This window comes from Anser cygnoides, chromosome 3 (genome assembly GCF_040182565.1).
Source record: "Anser cygnoides isolate HZ-2024a breed goose chromosome 3, Taihu_goose_T2T_genome, whole genome shotgun sequence".
NCBI classification, from domain to species: domain Eukaryota; kingdom Metazoa; phylum Chordata; class Aves; order Anseriformes; family Anatidae; genus Anser; species Anser cygnoides.
Window position 1 is genome coordinate 55840038 of NC_089875.1, and position 22194 is coordinate 55862231.

Sequence of the window (22194 nt, forward strand, 5' to 3'; positions counted from 1 at the left end):
GTTCATACTGTCAGCTTTCTGTGTTGTGCTTTAATATTAGGATATTCAACTTTGCTGAAGTGGCTATGTAAAAGTGAGATGACAAAGGTGCTTTTTCTATAGCTTCCAAATATATTTGGGCAAGGAGTAGCTCTGTGCAGATAATTAAAAGATGCTTTTTGCAGAAAGTGTTTTGCAAGTCAGTCTGTATTTAAATACCTTAGGTCAGCTTTGTTTTTTAGGAGATTTTAATTGTTCATCTCTTCCCTTCCCAAAGAACAATTTAATCATGTGCTCAATCCTTTTAAAGCGACTGGGTGGAATTTTAAGTGGCAGAATACTAAAAAAGTAATTCAGCTGTGGAGCTGCTATCATTATGATGGTTTGGGTTCAACCCTACATGAGAGCATTAATTAGCTTCAGTTCATGAAGCAAGCTCTCAGTGACTGAATTTCTAGATTGATATTGTCTTTTAGAGTAGTTTTCATTCTTCTGTTTAACAGTGTGTACCAGTGCCTCGTGGACTTGAACTTACCTGGTAAGGTATGAATTACTTTTTTTTTCTCCCTACTGATGGGAAATTTTGAAAATTCATAGATTCATTTCCCTAGATGAGCTTTGGATTTTTTTTACAGTAGTTAACATCAGAAAAAAAAAATAGGATAAGAGCAGCATAATAAAATACCTTCTGTTCTATTCCTCCTATCACAACTGCAAATGTTCATAAATATTTTCTGATTACTTCTGCAGGACGTGAAGTATACTAAATCCTTCCTCCCCTAGCATTAATTTAATAGAAAATATTAGTGAATGGAATGAGAAGGAATGAATTTACTCTTGTAAATGGCATTATTGCAGACACAGCTTTAATGTACCTTTAAGCAGGGCAATAACTAAATGCCATTAGCTTGGATTACTATGGAGCCAATAATGCAGAGGTGATAAAGAGTCAGGATGAAGACACCATATATGTTTCTGTTAGAATTTATTTTAAGCTGTTAATGGGAGATATAAGAAATAAACGGGTCCACCTTTGCAATCTCAGAAAATTCTCTAAGTATGAGCAAGGTGGCAGAAATCAGAAAGCAAACAAATGCAATGTAGGCTCAAATAGTCATAAAGGGGATAAGTGCATCCCAGGAAACTGAAGCAGACTGTTATTTATTTACCTAGCTTTATTTTTTGTTATAGTTTGTTCTTCACATGAAATATTTAAAGAGGAGCTTTACAATTTTCTGATCTATTGTACTTGAAAATGAAATCTTGGCCTTCTTGACAGCCCATTACTGTGCCATGCTATGCTGCATGGTGTTTAGTTGGATCCCCTTAGCATGTGAGGCAACAGGCATTTTCTTGTGTTCTTTGCTTGGAGTACAATCAAGCTTGAGTCCAGTATCAAAATCTGTACTAAGATATCTGGACACTATTGCTTAGTAGAAAACCCTAAAGCTTGTTTTTTTTTTTTTTTTTCTATATATACTTTTTTGATTTTTTTTTTCTTTAAATCTCCCATTTAATCACAGAAATCACTCACTGTATGTCAGAGGACCTACTTCTCATGTAAATACTCTATAAAATGTATGCAATTCTTAGAGCAAGCAAGCATGTATCACCCAATTCATGGGAATCAAAATATTTGCCTTTCAAGTTGTACTGTCTAATAGCAACGTTAATGATTGCCATTAGTAAGAAAATCATTCATTTCTGTTTCATGGTCATTCAGAAAGCTCGTTCTCGGATATTATTAAGGGCCATGTCAAATACACAAAATGCAGTTTATAGGAGAAGATTGCTGTAGCAGTTCAAGCAATAGTCTTGGTCCTGGAAGGCTGTGGTTTTTTCCTTGTTTTGCCATTTTTCTGAGAGTTGAGGTAAATGTCTTAGCATTTCCATGTCTCAGTCCTCCATCTAAAACTGGAAGTTCTAAATTTTCCACCTGACAAGGATATTGTGAGAAAACATACATTCAAAGCATTTTGAACACTAAAAGGACCACTGCACCTTTTTCCTTTGATGCTTAAGTAGCAGCAGCCAATAATTGGCACCTTGTTACTCAGGTGCAGCAATACATCCACTTAACTGAGCCTAACTTGTATCTGTCCAGTATGGATATGTACTGGATCTTCTGGATCTTCTAGAGTTGCACCCAGGCTTGATGGGATGACAACAAGAGATAGAGATTTTACCAGGTCCTATGACAGTGTCTTTCCAGTAGCTATAGTGCTTGTCTGTTAAAAGTAACCACATTATTTCCTATATGAAATTGCTCATTTTGCTAGATTAAAGAGTCTGCTGGTTCCTAGACTTTCTCCACATGAAGGTGCTTGCACACTGTTATAGAGTCATCTCTTAATCTAAGTTTTCATATGCTAAGCTGATTGAGCCCTTTAATTGCAAGTGTTTTCTGAAGTCCTCGAGTATGTCTGTTTTTTTTCCTCTACCCTCATTTCTTAACATTCTGAGATGTACAACAGAACAATTTGCAATATACCAATATTAGTCTCATCCCTTCTGTGTACAAAGAAACAATTATCTCTTTTGCTGCAATATTTTATTGAGTGAGTGTGATGGGACGTTTGTCTGGTAAAGCTTCAGTTTCTTCTTTAGAGTCACTAATTTCCACGATTCAGTACTATGCTATGAGCCTGGAATGCCTTCCATGCTCAGAGGTGTGCGGCTTCTCAGTCAGGGGTGTTCAGACACTTTGTTTCAGTGACTGCTCAGTGGCATTGCTCACTTGTCAAGCTTTTGAGGTATTCAGACCATTTTGGTTATATAGATTATATAAGAGTTCAGATTAATATACCTTATATCTTGGTTGAAATCGGTTGGTAAATTAAACAATATTTGCTGAGGGAGAGAGAGGCTGGAAATGGAACCAATATGCAGGCAGACAGACAGCATAGCTGTATGAATCCTTTTTCGTTAGGGAACCATATTACAACCAGTTTTTACAGGAAAATGCAAACCTAAGAATTGAGGTTGGTCCTACTGGATCCCCAGAAAAGAGGACAACCAATTTCATGCCTGTCTTTAATGATATGATTTATTTGGAGAAAAAAAGCCCAGGAGATTCACAGTTTCTTCAGTAACCCTGTGAAAAGAGTCTTATATTTTGGAAGCACTGCCACACAGAGGCATTTGGGTTCTCACTTGAAGAAAGCTTTCAAGATATGGACGAAGCCTTGAGCATGTGCTAACCTCCTTGAAACACAGAACCTATCTTGTATGCCTTTAATTAAGCATAAGCACAAATGCTTTGCTGAACTAGAGCCTAGTGTAGTAACAGTAACGTCTGGATATAATTGCATGCTTCCCCGAAGAGATGTCTTCCCACTTATGGACTTCATTATTGATGGCTATCTATACCTATAGTAATAAGACAATCAGCATGTAGTAAAGCATTGGCTATGTAACTATAAACAAAGCAGACCATTTGAAGTGAATTCTTTTTTTTTTTTTTTATTTTTAACTTCAGCATTCAATATTGGTAATACATATAATTTTGCATTGGCATTGACTATCTGAGCCAAATTATACTGTCCTCTTTCTGGCAAAACTCCAGTTAATTTCATTGACTGGACTGCAAAGGTCTGGTTCTGCAGAATGCCGAGCAGCTACAATTTCTTTTGGTTTTACTAAAAGCTCTTACAACTCAGCACCTCCCAGCACCAGGCTATTTTTAAAGTATTTCAGGCTCCTTTGTGAATGCACAATGTTATAGAAGGATGAGGTATTTGCTGTAATATGCATAGGGTGGCCAGTGTTTGTGATTATGCTTGATGTCTTGTACTATAGATACATCTTTGTAATGACAACCACAGCTTCCATTAAATAATAAAACATGCGATACATATTCCTGTCCGAGACATTGTACTTGGGCATGTTTATGTTACCCAAAGTCCAGTTCAGTCAAATCTTCCTGTTCTCCACATGTTTATATTTAAAGTAACTTGTATGTTGACCAGTATCAGAGCATACGTTGTTTGCTTCATTTGTTTGTCCTGCATAGCCCTCTGAATTTCCTTAGCAGCATACAAACTCAGAAAACAGCATGGTTATTTTATTAACATTAATGTGTAAATGGTAGGCATCCCTCAATCTAAACATTGAATCTAAATGTAACGTAATTGTATAGTAACGTGTAATTAATGAGTGTTCAGTGTTGTGGGATGATCAGGTTCCTGTGACCTTTAGAATTCAAGTTTTTCTTTCATTTTTTAAACTTTGATCAATTCCTGGAAACCCAAGAATAAATACATTGTGCTTGTTACAGTAAGAGGGAATTGTGAACATCAGTGTCTGTGAGATCTGAAGTACACAGGTTTCTGCAAATTTCCTATGTACACCCTTTCCACAACTACTGTGTGTTAATTTAGGTTTATGCGTGCTTCTTTATTTTTGCTCACAAAGTTCCACTTAGTTCAGTTTTTGACAGTAATGATTTCTGTGTGGGTTTTTGCAGCCTTGGACAGCAGCAGAAGGAAAGATGTTGTTTTTATGCAGAGAAGCTAGGGCACAAACCATTGAGTGGGACAAGAGATTTAAAATTCAGTGCAGCAATGCTGGGGAATGGTCAGACGTAGGCTGGAGACCAGGCACGCTGTTTCAGAGGACAGACTTGTATCTGCCCTCACTCCTGCTTATTTTTGTATTTCCACAGAATAAAATGTTCAGATTTAGTTATTCATCATTTGAGAGGAAAAAAAAAAAAAAAGAGGAAAACTCTCTGAACAGCCACATTTTTTCCTTACAAGAAGCTACAAGACCACTGAAAACCAGGCCTTTTATTAAAGTGCATAAATGCAATCTTATCTGTGTACCTTAAGGCGAACATGACTGTAAATTGTCTTTCATATTCAGAATTACTGCACCAGAGAAAGTCTCTACCCAAGAATCAAGACAGTCCAGTAGTTTAATAGCTGAATAATACAGATCAGCCTTCCGGACCCAACCTTCAGCCTGACATCAGTCTTCTATGCATGAGCTTCAAAGGGAACCATATTTAGTCCTCTAGGACAGTAAAAAGATTGTTTGAAGTTAGTAGAGCACATGTGTAAGTATTGGCAGGCTCAGGGCTTTTATCCTCAATGAATATAAATGTCTTACCATGTTAGAAGTCATTATTGTTTAGAAATAATAGTTGCAAATATTTGAAGCAGCTGGCCTTTGAAATATGCTTGTTTGAGTGGTTCATTATACGATACAACTTTTGTTTGTTTCTATGTATTCTGAAAGGATAGTAACATTTAAGCCTTTTAGTCCTTCCTTGCTTTTGATAGGAGAAAAGGTATGTTTCCATGTCAATTAACACATTTGTTCACATATATTAGAACCATTGTGCAAATGAGATTTTTTTTTTTTCACTGTAAGACATGATTTGTTGAAGGTCAAGAAGACTCATGTTAAATAGACTATCTTGCTAGAGTTTCAAAGCACAGGTCATCAGTTCGCTCTTGCTTGAACATGTTCAGCAACATGTAAGGAGGCATTCCTGGGATATGTTTCTGTTCCTGTCTGCAGCTTTAATGTAATGGACACCTGATTTTATTTCACAGACGTAGAAGTGCAGAATTTCTCAGACAATTAAATGATCAGACACAAGGAGATGGAATTGCTGCTATAGAACAGATGCCCTGACTGATGGAAGAAAGCCTCAGCTCAGCCAGTTTTCAGCACTCGGAAAGTTTAGGCCAGCAGGTCCCTGGTAGGTTGCCCTCCACCCTGCGAGGTGTTGTCTCTCGTGACCAAGGCAGATTTGTGCCTGGCATTTGATTGACTAAGAAGTGTCAGGAAAAGAGAGAATGGCCTGGGGACAATTAGCCTCTGCTGCACGTGGTCATGCACCTTCTGGGCTATCTCCTGCTATACTGCTTTGACCACCATGGGTTTGCATTCCCCAAACGCACATTTTATTTTAGCTTTTGGTACTCATAGGGCAAGCTGCGTGGAAGTAGTGTCACATTTTTCTTTGCCTTTTCACTGTTCCTGAAGGAATTCAGGTGAGTTCCCCTTCCACCCCTCCCCCCCCCCCCCCCCAAAAAAAAAAAAAATAGATAAAATAAAAAATCACTGAAATTGTTGACCTGCTGGGATTATAAAGCCACCATGTCATTTAAGTTTATTACTTTTCCAGAGTGGCTGAGCTGCCTTTAAGGCAGTTCTCATAAGATCTCCTGCTAATCAGGCATACTCAAACATTTGAAAAGTTTTGCACTTTTTTTGCAGTTAAAATTCCCTCTTAACCCTTTTACATTTACCGTTAACCCTTTTACATCTAAAAGCAGGAAAGAAGCAGGAGATCCTTGTAATGCTATGGTACATGTCCCATATGATAGACATCCTGTTAAAAGTGGTGGTTCCTGTTTAACCTAAGACACACACTTGCTTAAATAATTTCTACTGCATGCATAACTTTGGGGGAGGGAGAAAGGAGGAGAGCCCAAAACATAAAAACATATTTCAACTTATGCTTACTTGTGATTAAGTTTAAATTATCATAACACAACCCTTATTGTAATACCATTATTTTTGTTGTTAGAGCCAAAATAATTAATCTGTATATTTATGATCCTTGTCTATGATTAGTTTTCTGTCACAGGATGTGATCAGCTTGTGTTGTTATGACTATACTTTATTTACTACTATTTTCCTACACAGTGCTGAACACTTCCTGCTGAAGAAGCTGAACGGACAAATCCATGAAGATATGTTTCATTTTCCATGACAGTGAATGATGTTTCCATATATAAACATAATAATAGAGTCATTACATATGCACTCACATTATCATAGCTGCTGTGTGCTCAGTGTTATTCAAAACAAGGCAGGAAGCCAAATCTTCCTAGTTTCCATTTTGATTTAAATTGTATTTGTAATAAAGGGATTTTCATTCAACTTAAATGCAGTTTCATCCTAGTCCAACAAACCTTCCCACTTCTTTTTTTTTATTATTATTATTTTTTTTCGTTTATTCTAGGTCACTCAGTCCTGATACAAGTGAAATTCTCCTCTGGTGGTGATAACAGCAGTGCTACTCAATGAACTATAACAAGGGCTCTAAATGCATCTCCTGTAGCATACCACAGTGATTTGCAAAAGTGGGAATAAATCAAAGCAGTGAAGAGATGCCATGTTGAGCCAGAAGCTAAATGTTACATCTTGTTGCATGAGGCTAGGGGGAGAACAGATCCTGTTTTTCTGGCAGCACAATATCTTTGTGCTTGTTACCTCCGATCCAACCCCATTAAAACAATCATTCAGAATCTGCAGGAAATTGTCACCTCTTTCTTTCATGCAATGGCAGCTGGTACTGGTGCCTACACACATTTCTCATTTCCTTCAAGATTTTCAACGCACATAAAAAAAGAAGCTTAATTTATATTAAAAAATGTGTCAGCTTACCCTGAGGCTCAGCACGGGCACCAGGGAAAAAAATAAAAGATAAATGCCTCTAGGTGAACTGGCAGAGGCTCTAATTCTCCACTCACTCTACTGCTACACAGTATGCACCACATTAATCATTTCACACAGGCAGGCGTTTAAGAAAACTTCAACAATTTTAAAATAAAGATGCATTGCCCTAAACTTAATAATAATACAACTGTATCTTGTAGATCAAGCTCGGTTCACACATACCATTAACCTCCAATAGAAAAGATATAAAATAATCTTGTAGTCCTCTGTGACATAATTTTTATTATTGTTTCTTTTGTCTATAAAGCTATGTCCCCTCTAGTGGGCATTTCCCGCGCGTGTATGTATAAGTGTACATATATAATGTTGCCATTTGTCTTATTCAAGATATACACAGGATGTTTTCTACCTCCCACCTTTATTGTGTGGCTGGGTAAATGCATTATGTGATCCTAGTGAACTTCACTACACCTCAGGCCAATTTGGTTGTAGTTTTTCTTTAACTTTCTGTGCTGGGGGAGCAAAGTAAGGAAATATATTCCATGGTTTTCTAGCTTGCATGAGTCCCACATATTTTATTTTGTTTCCCCCTATCCTTCTAAAGCTATCTGTATGTTCCACATGCTTAACAGTGCTGAAGTCACAAAGATAAGTACAAATAGGACTTGAAGGTGCAAGACAACATCAGATCTTGAAAAGCAGCAATGATACACTCAGGCAGACTTGGAGGATGAGCAATGCAAAGCTGTGAGGGAAGCACCTCTTTTGGAGGACAGGAACTATAGCAATGGCAGCTCTTGTGCCAGTGAGAGACATTAGAAGGTGGGAGTAAAGACTGGTGTCTCATGAAGGCTGTAGTTTCATCACTTTGACACACACTGTGCCACAAGGCTGGCTCACCTAACCAGATGGAGACAGTCATCTCTTGGAGACATCACCACTGGTTGTACTGTGGCATGCACAGCTTTACACTCGTCTCACCATATTAGAAGATGTGACTCCAGGGACTGCTGGCACCTGGCTGGTTTGTTTGCCACAAGGTTGCCAGGCAGCTCAGTAGCTGGTCTGAACTGTACATCTGGACTCCTAGCAGCCACCTCAGAAGGTCTGCAGAGGTGAAAAGATGACTTATTGTTTCGTAACTACCTCTCAGAGCTGCATCAGTATATCAGAGAACAAAAAACTGTTCTGGGTAACAGTCTGTGACCTGTGAGGAAAGGCTGGATCAGTTACAAGAATACAAGAAATGCAAATAAGAATTAGACTTTGTTAAAAACACTAGGCAGTGATATATGTATAGGTGCATTTTAGATACACCATTCTCAAGGCTGTCAACTTGGCATGTGATGAAATGGCATGCAAATACAGTTCCTCCCACATCTGCAGACTTTGTTGAACAACCAACCAACCAAAAGGCTTTTTGATGTGATGAAGAACTTGGGGATGGATCCTGCAAGTCAACAACTGGTTGTGCAGCTGGTGTTGACAACAGGGAGGTGGCTTATACAACCGTGGGACCCCCTTCGAGGATCGAGGACTCCTAGGAAAACATGGGATCTGCCTGCAGTGGGCAAAGGCCCATATGCTGGCCAGCCTGTGAGGAGAATTTTAAACTAGGAATGATGGGAGGGAGTGGTTGACCGACGGCCAAGTGAGGAGACACAGTTGGCCAAGTGTGCAGGACAATGTGAACAGGAGAGGCTGAGTAATCAGAAATACAGGCCCACCATAAGTATACACAGGCAAAAAAAGCAAGTGCCTGCAAGACAGCATGGTGAAGGAAGTTCTCATACCTTCTCTGGAAAACCCACATGAGAGGATGCCTCTCTAAAGTGCTGTACACTGACACACATAGCATAGGGGGGACAAAGGAAGAATTAGAGGTTTGCATACCATTGAAGGGCTATGATCTCACTGGGAACATAGGAACATGGTGGGATAATTCACTTGTTCGTAGAGCAGCAGTGGATGGCTACAGGCTCTTTGGGAAGGACAGGCTGGGATGCTGAGGAGGGCAGCTCTCCTGTACGTGAGAGAGCAGCAGGAATGCATGGAGCTCAGCCTAGGGATGGACGAGAAGCCAGCTGAGAGCTGGTCAAGATTAATGGGCAGACCAATGTGGGTTATGTTGTGGTGGGTGTCTGCTACAAACTACCTAATAACCAAGCAGATGAGACCTCCTTCAGGCAACTGGAAGTCTCATGTTAACGTGTTGGTCCTCATAAGGAACTTGAACCACGCCGATATCTGCTGGAGGGACAACATGACAGGGACCAAGCAATTCAGGTGATTTCTGGAGCACAGTGATGATGGCTTCCTTATGGAGGTGTTTGAGGATCTAATTAAGGCAGGCGCTCTGCTGGAGCTCACACTTAGAAACCAGGTCAAGTATGTAACGGTTCTGGGCAGCCTTGGCTGCAGTGACCATGAGATAGTGGAGTTCAGGATCCAGAGAGAGAGATACAAGGCAAATAACAAAATCACAACTTTAAGCTTCAGGAAAGTAGACTCTGGCAGGGACCTGCTTGGAACGATCCCGTGTAAGGTCCTGAAGAAAAGAGAGATCCATATAATTGGATGATTTTCGAGAATCACCTCCTCCAAGCTCAAAAATGATCCATCTGGCTGTGGAGGATGTCAAACAAAGGTGGTAGGAGGCCTGCATGGATGAACAAGTCTCTCATAGAGAAAAAAAAAAAAAAAAAGTAAAAAAACAAAGTGCAGAAGAGGTGGAAGAAGGGACTCATGACCCAGAACCTCCAGAGGTCCCTTCCCAGCTCAGCCACCCTGTGATATCTCTGAATCTGTGAATCTATATATTTTAAAGCCTGTTCTTCAATGCCCATGAAGCAGTGTGGCATTTAAAGGACACGTTACTTTTTCCCTCAGTTTCAGTTGCCTGTCTCAGGAGATCCATTTGCTGAGAGCAAAAATTTCTGGAGTCTACTTAACCTTCAGAAAATATTAGATTATTGCATGCACCACCAGTATCACTGCAGAAATGGCAGGTTTAAATGGTGCCTGCTTTGGTAGGTCAAAAGGAATTTGTTAGGAAGTATATATTTAAGCAGCATTGCTATGGAAAAAAGACGATGTAGATGTGTGCTCAGTAGGAGACTAGAAGTACAAGATCAGAACATCAGAAAGGAAAATGCTTTGAATAACTGGACATGATTTAAACAGCAGGAATGATAATATTGCCTGCAGTAGTAGTTTGATCATACACAATAGCAACGTACAGATCTAAATGGCCATTTTTCTCGCACCTTTTCCTTTAAAGTATAGTGATTTGTATTTGTTTTCACAGAGGTGTGGTTGGATTCACAGCATCATTGACTAAGCAATGAAGAATCAGCCCTTCGGTTCTTTGAAGGAAAGGCTAAGGATAGGGTCCAAAACTTTAGTTGGCATAGGATGGCATTTTTCTGCTGAAGTCAGTGCAGCTGCTTCAATTTACAGTTCTCAACATCTGGACTGAATGCTGCAGAATGGGAAGAGGACAGGAGAAGGTGAGGAAAAATGCACAACTTGGTAATACCTATTACAGAATTGAGAAGTACAGCCTAGAAACTTTCTTCATTGTAGTTAAACTGAGCTCCTCTTGGATCAACTGATGAATAGGAGCTGCACATCTTTTGAAGGATCTTAGAGAGAGTCTTGGGTCCACAGAAGAATACTCCAATACTGTTGCTGTAATCACAATAACAACAAAAAACATAAAAACAGCAGAATAAATAGATAAACTGCAATTTTTGACAGCATCCAGCTTTGTTTATATCTTTTGAAATGGCTTTTTGAGAAATGCGTTTGAAAAGTTTTGTTACTGTCACAAAGTATTACAATATAATTATTTTAATACTTCAGTGTTTATTATGTCATATTGCTTTATTTATTTGGATTGCTGTATTAGAGGTCACAAATTATTTTGAATCATAGTTCTTTGGTTTTGATTGTCGTACTTTTTTTTTTTTTTTTTTTTTAAATTCAGAGAAACAAACACACTGCTTGGCCTGAAAATGTTCGGTGCTTTTTTTCCACAAGTTAAATTTTTTTTTTCCCTAAAAAATGCATAAAACGTTCAGTTGTTTCTTAGTATTTTTCTTTGTTGTTGTTGTTGTTGTTGTTTATTTCTTTTTAATACTGATGGCTGATTTAAAAAAAAAAAAGTAAATAGTTCTCATAAATAACAAGAACATGATGAACAATGTAACAAACAGTTGTGCTCATAAGTGCACAAGTGTGTTAAAAGGAACTGGAAACCTGGTTTCTTGCTGCAAAGGGCTTTAAAGAGTTTTCTTTTAAGTATACAACACATGTTCTTTTAAACATATATATGAGCACACAGATGCACATATGCTGTGTTACTGGGGGAAACTGAGCCTACTTAAGCACAATGCAAGTGACAAGTGACAGTGTGTTTCAAAAAGTTTGCTCCAGGAAAGGAGTGGCTGTAGATCTGATTTTGGTGCCAAAGTTGTAGTCCCCCCATACTGCTCTAGTTCTTGATTACACTCAGGTTCAACCTGAGTGATATATTTGTGCTAATCCGCAAAAAGACACCGTTGCACCATGGGAAAGTTGGTAGACCTAGATGCAGCAACCCAAAATTTAGTCAGTTCATACAAACTGATTTTTCCAACATACAGTAGAAACTCTTGAGTTTCTTCAACTCTTGAATCTTCTGTAACTCAGAGCAAGAAAAGGTAGGGAGTTTTTTGATTCAGTGTGCACAAGGAGTGTATATTTCATGCAGTGTTTTCTTTAAGAAGTTCAAAGTTGACCATCAACATGTGCATCTAGGTTCAGAAGCAAATACAGATTTTTCTGTCACTTGAGCACTGGCTTTCTAAGGAAATATCACAAGATCCAGTAAAGAAAATTAATACCCATCTCCTTCCCTGAGCATCAGAAAACCATGCTTTTCTCAGCTGTTCTTAAAAAGGTAACAAAATTATAATGTTTCAGCTATAACTTTAAAAAGCTCTGTTTTTGCAGTAGAACCCCTATAAAAGGTCTTTCAAAAATCATATTTTCTACCCTTGGCCTCTTTCTATTTTTAACCTTCCCTTATTTCCTGATTGTATTTATTTTGACCTCTATCAAGTGGTTTCTCTATTACTGTTATTTTTGTAATTTTATGGTATTCTTGTAGCTTTCTGTATTCTCTTTGATCTCCTCCTTTTCAGCTTTCTCATCTTTAAAAAAAAGTTTTCTTCTTTTTTCTTTTTGTATCTCTGTCTCCCAAGTGCAAGCCTTTATTTTGCATTAGCAGGTAAATGTTTGGAAATCATAAAGGGTCCCAAAGATTCTGGAATTTTCTACCGCTGAACACAAAATATTTCAAATTCTTGCTTCAAAGACTTTCAGGAACAAAGAAGCTTTTCTCAGACCACTAGCGAATCCACCAAGTTCAAATGAACTGTCTTTGCCAGCAGAGATGAACTAATAACAGAACAGCATAGTCTTGCAAGAGTAGCCAAATATGTTCAGGGAACAAACATATCCTTGACATCATAAGAAAAAAATCACAGTTTATCTCTTTAATAACCATCTTCAAGGGAAATTAATGCTACTTTGTCCTTTGTGCAGAACAGTAATTGGATTGTGTGTTTCAATTATATCTGGACAAAGGCCAGGATATTGAAATACTTCTAAATATTAGATTTTCTTGTCCAAAAATTAGATTTTATTGGCATTCTCTTTCCGAGATTTCTTCATTAAAAGCTTCATTAAGCATAAATCTTCTTTCCACACAGCTAAAAAAACTGAATTAGTTTAAAAGGGTCATTTAGAAAGGTTTGCCCTCCCCTCCTCCCACTGTTTATGCTGAGAGACAAGTTACCTAACAAGGTTAGAAGCCAACCTGCCTTACCTAGGATGTTTTTCGGCTAGCTGCTTGAACTCATTGTCCCAGTTTGGCCTTCCATAGAAGGTCTTCTGTCTCAAACCAGTAATTACATCCATCTTGTCATCATAATGTAGGGCTATGTGAGTAGCCTAAAGGCAAATTTACAAGATAATCATTTTAGAATCAACAGTGTATACTCCAAGTAATAGGAGAAAGCAATAATACAGCTTCTCAGTGAAAGACAGAAGTATTAATAAGGGAAAGAAAACTGTAATTATCAAATGGCAATGAGGAGAGAAGAGAGGGGAGGAGAGGAGAGTAGGGGTACTCAAGAAGTCTAATAAACACTTCCAAAAGTGCTCATAACCTGGAAGGTGTTCAGCTTCTTGAGACAAAATGTTTGAAATGAGATGGATTAAATATCTGTTTTTACTATGCCACTTTTACAGGCAGGATTCCTAAACTTCTTCTCAGTCTTTGAATATCACACCTTACACTTAATTCTCTGCAGATCCTGAAGTGATAGTCACCACTTTAAGGCCAAGTTGGCCTTAAAGATGGAGTTTAGGAAAGGGAAAAAAAGTGAATTGTAACAGAATTTGACAATAAATATTAGAAACTACATGCACCTTAGGGACTCTTGGTATGTCCTGACCATTGTGCTGCTGACATACCAGCAGATAGTCACAGATGTACCAGCTCTGCAGGGGTAAAACTCTGACTGTTTTGACTTCTCCTGGCATGGAGGCAGGTGCAGAAGTTAGATCAGCTCAGGTGAAGCACTGATCTAAGTGAGCTAAACATGTGTCAGTGCCAAGAAAACAAATCCTGATTTTCATGGACATTTACTGTCCCTCAGCTCTTATGCTACACCCATTTCCATGCTATCTGAGTACCACTAGATATAGAAACAAACCCACCATTTCTCTCAATTGTGCTGCTGTTGTGTAGGAGTAATACACTTGTTTTCATTACAGACTATCACTGTTACTATCGCTGTCACGAAATTACTGGAGGAGAGCTAAGTTAAAAAATGGGCTTTGCATTTAGTTCAGGCCACTGTCATCTCTTTCAGAAGTGGCTGCTGAAATTTAGATTCATTTCATGGTAATATTGTATATTTCTCATCCTAATGAATCTTATGAGTCTTCCATGTTGATTAACAAATCTATTATTCTTGTCAAGTGCATTTGTCACAAGAGGTCACAAAAACTCCTTGTTAGTTTGGGCCACTGTCATGGAGGGCTTGGAAGAGTCTAAGAAAAAACTCAAAGTCTTTGGTAGGAGTGGGAGGCAGGGAACGACATAGGATATTTGAATTGCTTACAGCAAAATTGTGCCACTGAGCAAAAGGGGTATTTCGGTTCACATCAAGCGGAACTTTTCCAGGATTTTTGGTGTCAGTCCTTTGTATAGCTCACAGTGTTAATGAAGAATCTCAAGAGCATTACAAGAAACAATAGGCTGAAACTTAATTTCTTATCCAGGAAGAGGCAGACCTGTGCCATATCTGTTTGGTCATCCAATACCAAGAAAGAATATACGAAGAGCCTGAGACATTGAAAAAACCTTATGTCTGGGGAAGGGGTAGGGAAGTGGGGGGCAGGTAAACACCCTCCAGCAGTGGAAGGTGCACTAGAAGACATAAATTGTCCATCCCCCTTCATTTCAGGATGAAGTAAAGTTAAGCATCATCCAAATATTACTGGAGATGAATTTCAAATTATGATGAGTGATGAACTGGAATTTCATAACAATAAAGTAGACCTATAAGAGGGAGTTCTGTGGATCACTGAAGAAGGGGGAGCAGTTATGAAACACAGCTGGTCTTGGGCTTTGTTTGAGATGTAGCCACTGAAAAGCAATCCTCTTCTGCCCTAGCTCTTTGGAGGTGGGGTGCTGAGGGGCTCTGGGAGCAAAAGCAGTACCAGCGTAGAGGAGAGGCAGCACGACTCTGGGGATGTTTCTATATTACCTAACCAGCAGCACCAGATAACATAGCAGTGCTGACAAGAGACTGGACAAAGGGGTTTGAAGGGAAGGAGAGACTTCAAAAATGTGCAGGGCACACAAGTGAGGAGAGTCAGGCATCTGAGCAAGAATAGTTGTCTGCCTACCTGACTTTTGGTCTGGTATTTGCCCGAGAGGGAAGTGAGATGTTGACAGCTAAGAGATGAGGGCAGCTTTGTGCTTTGTTAGGTTCGTGAATAACTTCTTTCAAAACTGATTTTAGGTAATACCTCGTGTTATTGGTAATGCAGAGTAGTGACTTCTATGACTGCTTTACTGCTTACTTCTATGACTACTCTGCTTTACGATGGGAAGAGATTTTTCTGAATACATTGTTTTACACATACCTCATTACTTGATCAAATCCCTGAAAAAGGCAGAAAGAAATTTTTATTTATTTATTTATTTTGTGGTAAGCAGCAAGGGGAAAGATTTCTGAAATCTGATTTTTAATCTGTAGTAGACAGTCCTTGTCATCCATTCAGTAGAGACAGCAGGAAATAAAACAGTAGAGCAAAGACTTTTCTGTGAGAGATTTTCTGGCAGGTCCCTAACTCTGATCACAGTGTGATCTGAGAGATGAGTTAAAAAAATACAGAAAGAGAAAATCAGCTCTTTTAGGTCTAGGTAAAGACTAAAGTTGAATAAAAGCCACCCAGTCTAAGGATTAAGTACCTCAAGGTGGGATGACAACTTGAAATTACAAAATCACGAATTTAAACTCAATCAGAGAAAATATATTTTCAAACAACATAAATTAGTCCATAGAGTTTGTTGCCAGAATGTTCTGAATGCAGCAGGATTCAAAACTGTACTGGACATATATGTGAACAACAAAAATTATGGCAAATAATAAGAGTAAACAAAACCAATGCTTTTTATACAACCCTCCGTATTTCAGCGTAAATATGCTATAATCTATTTAAGGGATGTTCCAGAAACATGGACAAAATGTCCCTTCACAAGCTCTCAAAATGCTCTCTGCACTTGTGTTTGAAACACCTGGTAGTCAGGGCTGCCCAAGACAAGAGACTGGACTGAAGGGATCACTGGTTTGATTTCTCTGTTCCTGGTTTTCTGAATGTGCGATGGAAATGGAAACAGTCTGGTGTCTTTATATTTACAGTTCTTTGTCTCTCTGTTTCATCCATCATTCATTCATCTGTTCCTGTTCCATATGTTACCATACTGGAAAAGCAAGGTACATTAACTCAGACTCATAAGAGTTTCATCATTACCTGACTTTCATCCCAGCCAGTAAGAAATATATGATAACTTAGAAAATCATTTTTCCCCTTTTCAGCCATTTTTGTTTCCAAAAGGAACAGAAGATCAGCAAACCACTCAAATGCTGATGGGTCTCGACAGATCCAGTAAAAATAAACCTGTCAGATAAAAGTAAAGAGATTAAGCAAGAAGAAAACTTTCAATAAAACTTCCTAATGATTAGCTCAAGTCATTAACCACAGTGTGTGTGTCTCTTCTCCACTGTAAATTTAAACAGAATCACACATCATTTTGATGATGAAGAGGCTCTGTAATTTAAAAAAAAATAAAAAATCATTTTCATCTTAAAGATTGAGTGAAGATTGATTCATGTGTCAGTGAAGCTAGGCAGTGCACAAGTTTCCCAACTTCTCCTGCCAGTACACCTTTAACTAAGAGTACCTAATCCTGCTTTTCTTGCAAATAGCTTGAAATCCTTTGAAACTTTGCATTGATTTTCAGTCATGATGAACAGGGAATTTCAATTTTACTCAGCACTGAAGAAAGGAATTCTTGTTTCTGAAGACTTTGTACCATAGGTTGACAGATGATGTGGTCAAAAGGTATTAGTTATGTACTTCAAGTTAAATACCCTGTATAAAAAAGTCTACAGAATGTCCCTAGTTTTTTTTTTTTTTAAATGTATGTCTTGCTTAATTTGGAGCATATAATTTCTAGAAAAAGATTAAACTGTAACTTTAAAGTTGCCACAGGGGTCTAATGAACCACAGTCCCATGATTTTGTTTTCTATTGTTTAAAGACCTCCTCTCTATGAAAAATTTACACAGTTTTTTTTCCTCTAAATTTCTCTAGTTTCATCTTCCATATGCTGTTTTTTATTTTTTTAATTTTTTTTTAATGTTGTAGGCTGGATTGGAGAGCCCACTATTAAAGCTTTGTTCCCCAGGCAGAAATTAGAGGCTGGGATCAAGTTGTCCTGTAATTTACTGGGATCTTGGCATAGGGTAATGCTTGCATAGGGAATCAGATTGTTCAAACCAGATGGTCAATCACTGTCCATATGATGATGCATGTTTCTATTTCAAGAGTCCTCACTGTGGTATCTTCAGCTGGATCAGGTAAGACTCCCCAGAATCCCTGTTCAGCTCAATACTTAAATCCAGGTGGCCCAGGGACCTCTGTGACCACTCCAGCACGCACATGATCTACTGTGATGAATTATCTTACCTACATAAAAAGTATCGTTAAACTAATTAACTATGTATAAAAGACTGTCCTGCATGACCATTTCTGCAGGAACAATTCCTGCTGGAACTGTTTATTTGCAAGTGTGCTATCCATGTATAAGTTAATCAAATTTTCATCTGGAACCATCTGTGGAGTCTCAGAACCTGTGAGACTCATCTCCCAGGATCTTAATCAACACACTAAAACATACAGCTGGCTTAGGCAGGGCAGGAGCTGCCTCAGGGAGTCTTCAGAACAGTTGGAAATTCCCACCTGGAAACCTCCTCCACTAATCAGTCAAATGCTGAGCTGTGAAGGTGTCTGGCAGCGCTGCCCATCACCTCATTTCATCTCAGTCCATTGTCTCAAGCCCATCCAGCTGTGCACAGGACAAGAAGGGGAATTCCTGAACCACTCAGGAGATAAATGTCCGAAGTGCACTTGGTGTCTGCCCAGCCACTGCCATGAAGCACAAATGAACCATGACTATATATACCATTTTATATATATATATATGTATATATATATATACACAAATTGATTGCCATTCTCATTACTTAAGTTCTGGAGCTCTCGCCATGCTAATGCAATCCATCATTACATTCAAACAGAGGGCAGCAGACCTTGAAATACCCTGTGTGCCAGGCACAGCTGCATGCAGGGACAACCATCTGGAAGTAATGTAAGGTCTCTCAGTCAAGAGCCTTGAGCATACATCTCCAAGGCCATTATGTCCTTCCAAAAAAGATACCTGATGTCCAAGCTTGTGTGGTGAGATGGTCTGCATATACTGAGTGGAGAATTTTTGAAGCCTAACTGCAAGACCTAAAAGTTCTTCCTCAGTTATTTATAGCCCCATTGCATACTTAGGATATGCATTCAGCTAATGTAAATTTTACCTTTGGGGAAATGGATGCTTCTCCAGACCAGCATGAAGCTCAGCAGCAAGATTTGAATGCAAGATGTTCTTTGTGTCTTTATGGTATAATGGCAAAAGGATAAGACAAAAATATCATGGAAAAGGTAAAGAGGTAAACAAAGATAAGTAGTGTAGAGAAAATTAGGACTGACATAAGATAAAGAAATTGTGGCCAGAAATTTGAGGAGAGTTACTGGAACTCTTGGAAAACAGACCACTGAGAAGCTCAGAGGTAATGAAACATCCGAGGCATATGGAGTGGGACTGAAACCAGAGATGAGACAAGAAACCAGTGATGAGATCTTAAAAAGATCAGAACATCAACAATTTGGAAAGAGAACATAGGATCATATTTGCAACACACAATTTTCTTCCTAAAATCCTGGGGTAGAACCCAACATTCCTAAATTTCGTGATTCCTCTGCTTGCTCACCAGGAAGCAGGATCAAGAAGATCCAGTGACAGAGAGAGTGCTTGTTCTGTGCGCTTCTTTGCCAAGGACTCAGAGACTGACTGCTGTCAGTCATTTCAACAGCTCATAGAGAGCGGTTCTCTCTGGACAATGTAATTTTGAGTGTAATTTATATAATGCCTCCAAAGGGATACTTCACAAACATGGAAGAAGCTTAGAAATACATGAACTCAGATTAAAAAGGAATGACATGGAGGTCAACTATAAACTTATAATGATGGGATGGCTGGCACTATTTTTATTGTGACTATGATTTTTTATATTGTTGCAAAATCTCTTAATTTCCTCCAACACATCTCTATTTGTGCTCACCAGACCCTTCTGTTTTTTATTATATATCAGTATAAAATGTAATCTAGAAGGTCTGTCCCCAAGATGATCACTCTGGGGAGGTCTGAAAATTTGGAAATTATAGATCTTTTCCATAGGATCAATGAGCTAGAGGTGCATATTAGACATTTCTGAAGTGAAAAATCAGAGGAGAAACCAGGAAGCTATAAAGAGATTTCCCAAAGTTTTAATATAGCAGGTTGTCAGATTTCTGGTAAGGTGGTGGGAGAAAAATGTGGTAATACCACGCTTCACTGGAGATTTGGTGAAAGAGACTAACAGTAATTTGAGATGTTTCCTAGATCTGAGCATGCCGTAAGGGACCGTCTGTGGTTTCTGTAAGAAATATAAATGAAGTATGAGCCTAGTAAGCACAGATAAATCATTCAAGCTTAAATAGGGTATTTTTACTGCCCAGGAATAGGACTGTCTGCAGAATGTTAGTACCAACCATCTTTGCTGTTTGCTTTTTCCTGTTCTCTTTTAATGTTTTACTTTACATGGGTTCAATGCTGATTTACACTGACATAGGTTGTGAGGAAAAAGCAAGCCCACTGACTTCATAGCATTTCATTTTTGTGCCTAACAACAGCATTATTTTAAATTAACAGAAATACGTAATTTATAGCCTTAAGCTTAATTTATTTATTATTTTGTGGATGAATCCTGAAGTCCCTGGTTGTTCCACGTCCACTGCACCTTGAAAATGAGGCCACAGAGCGCTGTCAGTCTGTATCACACTGTGGCTGTTGATTTGTAGTGAGAAATTTCTTCTCTCAACCTCTACTTGATCATCTTATTTCTCAAGTCTTTTCAGCAGTTCATTTTATGGAAATATATCTGTAGTATGTGTGTGTGGAGAGGAGGCATGTGCTCCTAAATGAATAATGAACTGTGTTCAGGGTAGCAACTGGGAGCAAGTGGGCAGGACTGGGCTCCAAGCACGTTCAGGGAAGGAGGAAGAAAAGCCAGCTGATGAGCTGAGACAATGTGGTCCTGGAAATGCAGAAATGCTTTCTAGAATATCAGGCTATGTAACTTGAAGGAGTGGTTTTAGCTGGTTACAGACCTAGCTGTCACGGTAACAGCCAGTTCGACTGAATTAGGTCAAGCTGCCTCTGGCACAATCCTCTTGAGAAAGGATATCACTTTCTGAAGCTGCAGAAATTCCTTAAACTCATTGCTGGTGCAGTTCTGCTGAAGCTGTATCCATTGCACTGCCTCTAATTTTCATGTTAGCAGTGGAAAACATTGGCTAATGAAGAAAGACTGTCATTATAAAAAGTATTTTCAGCCATGACTATAATCTTAGAAAGAAAAGAGCTAGTGAAGAGGGCTGGCCTATGGATAAAAGGTTTGCTCTTCCCTTAGATCAAGGAGGACTTCCAGTATAATACGTTAAAATAAATGCTGTTTATGAAGGAGTCTTCCTTTCTTTACAGTGAGTACCCATAATGTAGCACAGCATATTACACATATAATTAAAATACAATAAACACATCATAAAATTCATCCTTATTAAAACTGTAGAATAAGACCAGAATCAGTGCATTTCTATAATTAAACAATTATTCTGAATTCTGTATTTTTCTTGTAAGCCTGATAATATTAACTGACTGTGCAATTATTTAGAACCCTTAAAATCTGTTTTAGATTTACGATTCATTAGTCTCCACCCACCCTACCCCCATCAACTACATTCATCAGCTTGATGGCTTGCCCAAGTAAACTGTCTTAAATTTTCCAAGTGCTCTTTTTGCAAATTGAGTTAGATGCAGTATTGCTATTAATCAGAAATGTAATGCAAGGGCTTGAGTAGTCACTTATTTCTATATTTCTATAATATTCTACTCCCTTGCAATGCATGCATATTTATCATTCATTTTCCCCTATTCTTAATTTTGTACAACAGATGAGGAAAAGCTCAGATACTTCTTTCCTGTAAGGTGAAAGAATATACTGTGTAAATCATCTTCCATCACGCAGAAAGTCATTAATAATTATCTGTTGGTGACCATCTGTCTGTTTCTCCCTGCTCCCCGAAGACAGAAGGGGAGCTGTGGCTCTGAGCAAAGCCGTCTTTCCACCAATGAGGTGTAAAAGGTGATGAGCCCAGGGCTGTCAGAGAGACACCTTCATCCCTAGATCTTGCTGCTCCCCCTAGACTTGAGACTGCTCACTGCAAAGCCCTCCTGTATCTGCAGCTGGACACCTCCCTGGAAAACCCCTCCTGCTCCTGCATAAGCCATGCTGCCCATGGGCACATGGGCACATCAAAAAAGATCAGAGATCTGCCTCAGCCAGTGGGCCTCTACAGGTGAGGTGCAGCAGTGCCGGCAGCCAGGGGCATGCACAACAGGGCATTGATTTGGAGCTATGGTGGTGGCAGGCAGCCTTTCATATAAGTGCAGGATGAGACTAGAATTCATACCCCTATGTCTGATGCAAGAGGCCAAAACTTCTCTCAAAGACAGCCGAGGTCACATTTGACAAGTAAGATAGCCCAGTTTTTCAGGCCAAAATGTTATGCTGAGGAACTCATGGACTGGAGTGGGCTTTAAAGCAGAAGGTTACCTCAGATAGGTACGGTCAGTCTCAAAGCATATGGTAGAGGGTATTTTAGCAATGAGTAGTTGGACTGCTGTTGAACTTACTGCCATGATATTCTATAGTTGTCAAAAGTCTACACGGGTTTAAAAAGCAATTAGAAAAAGTCATGGAAGAAAAATCTATTAAGGGTTATTAAACACAGAGAGGCAGCTCTT

The 22194-nt window shown here is 38.8% G+C and overlaps 1 protein-coding gene and 1 long non-coding RNA gene across 2 annotated transcripts in view; one reads left to right on the top strand and one right to left on the bottom strand.

Moving 5' to 3' along the window:
- The first annotated feature begins 367 nt into the window (after nt 1-367).
- Nucleotides 368-8080, top strand: LOC106034210 (uncharacterized). Its single transcript, XR_001205858.3, has 3 exons — nt 368-522; nt 5538-5686; nt 6959-8080. It is a non-coding gene; the product is annotated as an uncharacterized lncRNA (long non-coding RNA).
- Nucleotides 8081-10192: 2112 nt separating this feature from the next.
- The window catches only part of NOX3 (NADPH oxidase 3), a 68352-nt gene continuing 56350 nt past the window's right edge, over nt 10193-22194 (bottom strand). Inside the window, exons 12-14 of the mRNA XM_066993192.1 lie at nt 16492-16638; nt 13268-13392; nt 10193-11085 (exon numbers count right to left, since the gene is read on the bottom strand). Of these exons, the coding sequence (XP_066849293.1) occupies nt 10959-11085; nt 13268-13392; nt 16492-16638 (399 nt within the window). The 3' untranslated portion in view covers nt 10193-10958. The remainder of the gene's footprint in view (nt 11086-13267; nt 13393-16491; nt 16639-22194) is intronic.